At 42.9% G+C, this 8,702-nt stretch overlaps 1 protein-coding gene across 1 annotated transcript; it reads left to right on the top strand.

The window, feature by feature from the left end:
- Positions 1 to 1,787: 1,787 nt before the first annotated feature.
- LOC111228660 (titin-like) lies at positions 1,788 to 8,119 on the top strand. The gene is made up of 2 exons (XM_022754654.1): positions 1,788 to 7,518; positions 7,728 to 8,119. The coding sequence occupies exons 1-2, from the start codon at positions 1,965 to 1,967 to the stop codon at positions 7,760 to 7,762; spliced, it is 5,589 nt and encodes a 1,862-aa protein (XP_022610375.1). The 5' UTR covers positions 1,788 to 1,964; the 3' UTR covers positions 7,763 to 8,119.
- Positions 8,120 to 8,702: the final 583 nt, after the last annotated feature.

Below are 8,702 nucleotides of genomic sequence, written 5' to 3'. Positions count from 1 at the left end.
CCAGTTTTTCCTCGCTGACCTATGTAGGCTCAACTAACTTTGAAAGCATGAGCAGCTGGCCAGTCAGGCATCATGGTTATTTTAGTCACTGCATGCTTTTGGAGATAAAGCAGGCGGTGATTGGCAGAGCTGTGTATGTCTGCAACAGTGTGTCAGGGATCACCACAGTGGATGCTTCATAACTGGACAAGCTGGATTTTGAATCACATTACATTTCTCATACATATAAATAAGGATAAGTAAGAGAAAGGATGGAAGCAAGCAACAATACAGTAAGTACAGTTGTGTTTAAAAATGTAATACTGGACTATCTTAGTTATTGAAAGTTATTGAAATAGTATAGCAAGAGTTGTGGGCACCTCAGTTTTCCTTTTTTTGGGTGATTTTTCCTAATTGTGCTCAAGTGAACTGGTTTAAACCTAATGAGAGCTTTCAAAGTTAGATAATAATAGAGTTTTATCTGAACAGATGGTAGTCTGCTCCACCATGCCTCTAGTTATTTTTAAAACCAGTTTCTGTTACCAACACATCACAGTCACCACAGTAATAGAGCCCACATCTTAAAACACTAATGTTACCTTCGTCAAAATCCTATCATAATGAAATATGTATAGCAGATTTTTAGATGTGATCATAAAGCTACAGTTTACTTACAAACAACCAAACATAAGTAACAAATGGGGGTGGGGGGTGTTTGTGTCTGTATCTCTTTCGTTTCATTTCCTCTGACGGTTTTGTACCATCCTCTTTTGTAGATGGGCGAGAAAGCAGAAGATAAAGCTCACACTCTAAATATAAATATGACACGAGACACTGATGCTCAGCTCACAGCAGAGGACTCTCAATCACCCTCCACACTCATTGTCCAAGGTATGTCCTGCATTCATCTTATCACTTAGTAGCCTACACAGTGTATATTTGTACTTTGATTTCGATTAAACATGTTTAAAATGTTATAACAATTCTAAAAAACAACAAATTCAGTAAACACATTTGTATTGAACAAACTGGACAAGACTCATTTTGTTTTTTCCTACTTAATATACAGTTTTTTGTAATTTTTCAGAATACACAAATTATAATCATTACATGCAAACCAAATTAAATAATTTGTCCATATTTTGAAATGGATTGATGTGTTTACTCAAATGCATTTAAAAGGTCAAAGAGATTAATTTGGCTTATCAATAACCATATGAATCATGTATAATTAATTATAATTATTTAATGCTTATTTGATCTTCACACCAGGTTCATCTGACACTTCTGCGGAGAACAGAGAACACAACCCAAGGGTGCCACCTGGCTCTGCCACAGATAAGGAAAATGCTATTAAGCCAACGCTCCAGATAACTTTCAGCACATTCAGTGTCAAGAATGGTGAAAATCTGAAAGTAGAGATCCCGGTGGTTGGGCACCCAATGCCAAAGATTGAATGGAAAAGAGATGGTCAGTTAGTTAAAGAGACATCAAGACTAGAGATTTCAACTACACCTTCATTAACAGTTCTTCATATCAGACATGCTGCGAGGGAGCACTCTGGTCAATACTCAGTCACAGCAAGCAACAGTGCTGGGAAATTTACAGGAGAAATCACTGTGGTTGTTCTTGAAAAACCTGACCCACCCACAGGACCTGTGAGGATTGATGAAGTCAATTCTGACTATGTTACTATCTCCTGGGAGCCGCCTGAATACACAGGAGGCTGTCAGCTAGACAACTACATAGTGGAGAAACGTGAAACTACAAGTACAGAGTGGCAGACAGTGTCAGCAACGACAGTAAGAACTACAATCAAAGTCACCAAACTGAAGACAGGAAGTGAATATCAGTTGAGAGTGTTTGCAGAAAATAGGTACGGAAAGAGTACTGCAATCACCTCTCCTATTGTAATTGCACAATATCCATTTAGTGTGCCCGCTTCCCCTGGAACCCCCTTTGTGTCCACAGTAACAAAGTACAGCATGGTTGTTGAATGGGAGCCTCCAACCAAAGATGGAGGCAGCCCCATCATCGGTTACCACCTAGAACGCAAAGAGAAGAACAGCATTTTATGGACCAAGCTGAACAAGCTTGTTATACCTAATACTCGCTTCAAAACAAGTGGACTGCAGGAAGGCATTGACTATGAATTCAGAGTCTTTGCTGAGAATATTGCTGGACTCAGCTCATCCAGCCAAATATCTGAGTGTTATGTGGCACGAGACCCCTGCGATCCGCCTGGCAAACCTGAAGCTGTTGTCATCACAAGAGAGAACATCACACTTGAGTGGGCAAAACCCAAGTATGATGGTGGAAGCACCATTACAGGCTATGTTGTTGAGAAGAAGGAGCTCCCAGATGGCAGATGGATGAAGGCAAACTTCACCAATGTTATTGAGAATCAGTTCGCAGTCACAGGTCTGACAGGAGGCCAAAGTTATGAGTTTAGAGTAACTGCCAAGAATGGTGCTGGTGTTTGGAGCACACCTTCAGAAAGTGTAACCATCATCGCTCAGGATGTTATCGAGGGACCCACAGCGTTCATTGATCCTAAGTTCAAGAGCGCTACTGGTGTTCAGGCTGGTGAGACATTCGTTATTGAAGCTGATTACTTCGGGAAGCCCCTTCCTGATGTAATTTGGCTGAAGGACGGAAAAGAAATTGACAAAACTACACCGAGAATGGAGGTCAAAAACACCCTCACTCACACAACTCTGACTGTCAGGGACTGTACCCGAGTGGATGGGGGCCACTTTGTACTGATCCTTAGTAACGTCGGTGGAACTACATCTGTGCCAGTTAATGTGAGGGTCCTGGATAGACCTGGTCCTCCTGATGGGCCTCTGAAGGTGAAAGTTGTCAGTGCAGAGAAGTGTAATCTTCACTGGAATCCCCCGGTAAATGATGGCGGCGCCTGTGTTTCCCACTACATCATTGAAAAAAGGGAGACCAGCCGTGTTACATGGACAGGGGTTGATGCTCATGTTGAAGCTGTCAGTTACAAAGTGACAAAACTGGTGCCTGGAAAAGAATATATATTCAGAGTTGCTGCAGTGAATAAATTTGGTGTTGGTGAATTTTTGGAATCAGAGCCCTTCATTGCACAGAACCCTTTTACAACACCTAGTGCACCTTCTACCCCTGCGGCAAGCGCTGTGACTGGTGACTCTATAGCACTAACATGGGAAAGGCCAGAGAGTGATGGAGGCTCAGAGATCGATGGCTACATCCTGGAGAAACGTGACAAAGAAGGTGTCAGGTGGACTAAATGCAACAAGAGAAGACTAAACGATTTGCGTTTCCGATGCACAGGGCTTACTGAGGGACATTACTATCAGTTTAGAGTATTGGCAGAAAACGCTGCTGGTGTGGGTGCGCCAAGTGAGCCAAGTGAGTATATAAAAGTCTGTGAAGCTACTTACCCACCTGGTCCTCCTACCAACCCTAAAGTGACAGATTTTACCAGTAGTACTGTGTCTCTGACCTGGTCAAAGCCTATCTATGACGGTGGAGCAGTCATTAGTGGATATATGGTTGAAATGAAAGAAACAATAGAGGATGAGTGGGTTGTATGCACACCAAGCACAGGTATAGAGGAAACAAACTACACCGTGAAGAGACTGAAAGAAAATGCAGAGTACAATTTTCGCATTCGTGCGATGAACCCCGCCGGAGTTGGAGAGCATGTGGAACTACCTGGGTCTGTGAAAGCAGCGGAAAAATTGGAGGCACCTGAGATTGAGTTGGACGCTGCCTTGAGGAAGATTGTGAATGTTCGAGCCTGTTCCACATTACGTCTGTTTGTCACCATCAAGGGAAGGCCAGAGCCTGAGGTTAAATGGTCAAAGGAAGGTGGACCTCTCAGTGAGCGGGCTCAAATTGAGGTAACAAGCTCCTACACAGTGTTACTGATTGAGAACGTTAATAGAAATGATACAGGAAAGTATGTGTTGACTGCTGAGAACTGCAGTGGCACTAAATCGGCATTCATCAACGTCAGAGTACTGGACTCTCCCAGCAAACCAACAAACCTAGAGGTGAAGGAGGTAAAGAGAGACTCAGTGTCCATCTCCTGGGAGACACCGCTCATTGATGGAGGAACAAAGATTTCGCACTACATCGTAGAGAAGCGAGAGGAGGCTAGAAAGGCCTTCACAAGTGTCTGCAGCAGCTGTGTGAGAAACTCATACAAGATTGAAAATCTCCAGGAAGGATGCTTTTATTATTTCCGTGTCCTGGCTGTGAATGAGTTTGGGGCTGGACTGCCAGCAGAGACCACTGAGGCTGTTAAAGTTTCTGAGGCTCCTCTGCCTCCTGGCAAAATCACACTCAGTGATGTCACTTGCAATAGTGCAAGACTCTCTTGGGAGAAGCCTGACCATGACGGAGGAAGCAAAATCACATGTTATATAGTAGAAATGCAAGCTGAGGGAGATGATACATGGACAATATGTTCAGAGAGTAAAGCACTGGAAGTGACTGTTACTGGGCTGACAAAAGGAAAGGAGTACTTCTTTAGAGTGAGCGCTGTGAATGAAAAGGGAAGGAGTGAACCAAAGTCCCTGTTGACACCTGTTACCGTAAAGGATACTAGTGCTGAGCCCATTATTAATTTGCTCTCCAACACATTCAGTGTGAAGGCAGGGAACGATTTAAAGATTGAGGTTCCATTCAAGGGTGTGCCGCCACCAACAGTAGCCTGGAAAAAAGATGGCAACATGCTGAAAGAGACAAGCAGGGTAAATGTGCAAACATCTGACACGTCATCTCAGATCATTATCAAAGATGCCACCAGGGTAGATGTCGGTGTCTATGAAGTGACTCTGACCAATTCTGTTGGAAACACATCTGCTGAAATTTTTGTCAATGTCTTTGAACGACCTGGACCACCAAGTGACCTCAGTGTGGATGAAGTGAGCGCTGACTTTGTGTCTTTGTCATGGCAGCCTCCACATTATACTGGCGGATCTCAAATCAGTAATTACGTTGTTAAGAAGAGAGATACGGGGAGCACAGCCTGGCAGACTGTGTCAGCTACAGTTGCAAGAACATCAATCAAAATTTCCCGTCTGACACAAGGTACTGAATATCAGTTTTGTATTGCTGCAGAGAATCGCTATGGCAAGAGCCAATTTGTTGAATTTGAACCTGTTGTCGCCCAGTATCCCTTCAAGCCCCCTGGACCACCGACCAACCTCCATGTTGTACAAGCCTCAAAGTCTGTCATGGTCATTGCTTGGAACAAACCAGACAGTGATGGTGGCAGCCCTATCATTGGATACCATATTGAATGCAAAGATCAAAGCAGTATTCTGTGGACAAAGTTAAACAGAAGCCCAGTGACTGAGAACCAGTTCAAGGTAACAAGTGTTGAAGAGGGCCTGATATATGAGTTCCGTGTCTGTGCTGAGAATATGGCAGGGGTTGGACCCTGCAGCAAGGCATCTGATCCTGTAGCAGCAAGAGACCAGTGCGATCCCCCATGCAACCTCACAGTCACCAATATAACTAACAGCTCAGTTTCCCTGTCATGGAATAAACCAGAATATGACGGTGGAGCTAAAATAATCGGTTACATTGTTGAGCGTAAAGAGCTGCCAGATAGTTGCTGGCTTAAGTGCAACTTTACCAACTTAATGGACACCTTCCTAGAAGTGACTGGCCTCACAGAGGGTGAACAGTATGATTTTCGTGTGATTGCAAAGAATTCAGCTGAGCTCTTCAGTGCACCCTCTGAAACCACAGGACCTGTGACTGTACAGCACGATGTAGAGCCACCCAAAATTATCTTGGAGGACAAACTTAGACAGGTGCTGATTGTCAAAGCAGGAGACCTCCTAAAAATGGAAGCTGACATCTCTGGTCGCCCCAATCCTACAGTTTTTTGGTTGAAGAATAGTAGAAATATTGGCACCAAAGGAAGGATTGAGATAACTGCAACAAAGACGCATACCTCTCTACTTATCAGAGAAAGTGTTAGGAAAGACTCTGGACAGTATACTCTGACCCTGCAAAATACAGGTGGTACCACATCTAAGGTTATCACTTGCAAGGTCCTGGATAGGCCCGGCCCACCTGCCGGACCTCTGGAAGTGTCTGGACTCTCAGCAGAGAAATGCACCCTGTCGTGGGGACCCCCTCATGAGACTGGCGGTGCTGACATTATGCACTACATTGTTGAGAAGTGTGAAACCAGCCGTGTCTCCTGGACTCTTGTGTATGATAACATGATGGCAACTACTTGTAAGATAACCAAGCTGCTCAAAGGAAATGAGTACCTGTTTAGAGTGAGGGCAGTGAACAAATATGGGGAGGGTGAGACTTTGGACAGTGAGCCCATCAGGGCAATGGATCCCTTTACTATGGCATCTGCTCCGATGGATGTTGAGGTCACAAGTGCAAGCAGCGACGCAATGACTATCTGCTGGAAGAGACCTGCCTCTGATGGTGGTAGCCGCATCAGTGGTTACGTCATTGAGAAGAGGGAGAAGCAGGGTGTTCGCTGGGTAAGAGTCAATAAAAAGCCAGTCTATGACTTACGAGTCAAAGCCTCTGGTCTGCATGAGGGATGTGAGTATGAATTCAGAGTCTTTGCTGAGAATGCTGCAGGGTTAAGTGAACCCAGTCTCCCATGCCCGCTCACCCTGGCAGAGGATCCAAAGTTTCTACCTTGCCCTCCAGCAAAGCCAATCATAGCTGATTCAACCAGATCCTCAATCACTCTGTCGTGGAACAAGCCGCTGTTTGACGGTGGAGCAGCAGTAACAGGGTATAAAGTTGAATTCAGAAAATCAACAGAAGACGACTGGGCTGTTGGCGTTCATAACACAGATAAAACAGAGTTTACGGTAAGTGGACTCGCACCAGGAGCAGAATATGTTTTTATAGTCAGATCCATAAATAAGATTGGCATCAGCGAGCCCAGTCCTGAAACAGATCCGCAGGTAGCCATTGAGAGAGAGGAGGAGCCCAAGTTTGATATTAGCCCTGAGATGAGGAAGACTCTACTTGTTAAGGATGGCAGCTCCTTCACTTTGACTATGCCTTTCACCGGCAAACCTGTTCCCACTGTGTCATGGGACAAGGCAGATGTCGATCTGAGAGTCAGAGGACTCATCAATACCACCAGCTCCGTCACCTCTATCACAGTGGAACGGGCAACACGTGACGACTCTGGCAAATACATAGTCAAACTGCAAAATGTCGCTGGATCTGCCTCTTTAACCCTGAATGTGAGGGTTTTGGATTCCCCTGGTCCACCAGCTCATATAGCAGTTAAAGATGTGACCAAGAACTCTGCCACTGTTACCTGGGACATCCCTGAGAATGAGGGAGGAGCTCCTGTCAAGAACTACATTGTGGACATACGGGACCTCAGCAGGAAAGGGTGGACAAGACTCACAGACAAATGCCGCCGACTGTCCTATAGGGTGTCTGACCTGGAGGAGGGAGGAATCTACTTCTTCAGAGTCACTGGGGAAAATGAGTATGGGATTGGTGTTCCAACTGAGACCAAGGAGGGAACAAAAATGACAGGTAGACCCACAATCTGAGGAGAAATCATAAGAGTTGTTGTATTTATTAGGAATAAAATAAGTAATAAGAGCAATGGGATTATTACCTAAGAACAGTGAGATGTTAAAGATGTTAGGGAATGATGAGATATATTAAGCACTTACACTTATTTCATTGCACATTATTCTACTTGTATTAAGAGTAATTCTGTTTTTATTCTTCTGTTTCAGATACAACAGACTGGGACACAAATCCAGGAGCTTAGCTTGTCTCTATTCCAAGGCTGAGTTGATCATCTCCTGATCTCCCTGTTGGGATCCTCATTTATTTCTCATTTACAGTATATACATTTTTGTAAAGTAGTTGTAGTAGTAGTGCAGTTATAAACATTTGCTGATTGTGTTCAATTCCCAAAATATTTTATCAGGTAGTTAATGATGAATACATTACCAAAAGCTACTGTTTTGTAGGTATATTATTAAGTTTTTAATGTTTGTAAGCTGAATTAATTACTCACTCACATTACTAATTTTGTTTATAGAAGAAAAATGTACTGAAATACTGATTTTGTTTGTTTCTGCCACAAAAAAGGCTGTATTTGCTGTAAAACTACAATAAAATGAAGATGATTAGTAATTTTATCAGTTTGCTTGGACTATTTATGGGAAAGAGATTCTACAAGAACAGAGAGAGAATAAATTAATCAATTTAAACAAGCCAAACAATAAAAATAAATAAATAAATAAAACCCAAACAAAAACAGAAAAACAGAGATTATGACTGGAACATTAGGAGGAAGAAGTATTCAGATCCTTTACTTAAGTAAAATTACCAATGCTATACAAGTAAAAAATACAAGTGGAAGTCCTGCATTCAAAATTGTACTTAAGTACAGAAGTGTTATTAAAAGAAAAAAAAATATTCAAAAGTACTTGTTTTGCAGTAAAATGTCCTCTGTGACTGATAATTGACTTTGGATTGTAGATTCAGATGCATCAATGTGTAAGCAGAATTTTTTTTTTTTTTTTTTTACTGTTGTGGATGCTCAAGGTGGAGCTAGTTTTAACCTCTTTACATACAATTAGTTCGTTTAGCCCAGCGGTTCTGGTTGGGCCCCACCAAAGGCTCACAAAATAAATATGAGGGGTGAAATGATTCATGGCAGAAGAAATAAGAAAAAAACAAAGTGATTCACAAAAATGGAT

This window comes from Seriola dumerili, unplaced genomic scaffold, assembly GCF_002260705.1.
Source record: "Seriola dumerili isolate Sdu_G_001 unplaced genomic scaffold, Sdu_1.0 BDQW01000219.1, whole genome shotgun sequence".
Lineage (NCBI taxonomy): Eukaryota > Metazoa > Chordata > Actinopteri > Carangiformes > Carangidae > Seriola > Seriola dumerili.
Note: the sequence above shows the minus strand (reverse complement) of the source record. Positions and strands in the feature narration are given on the sequence as shown.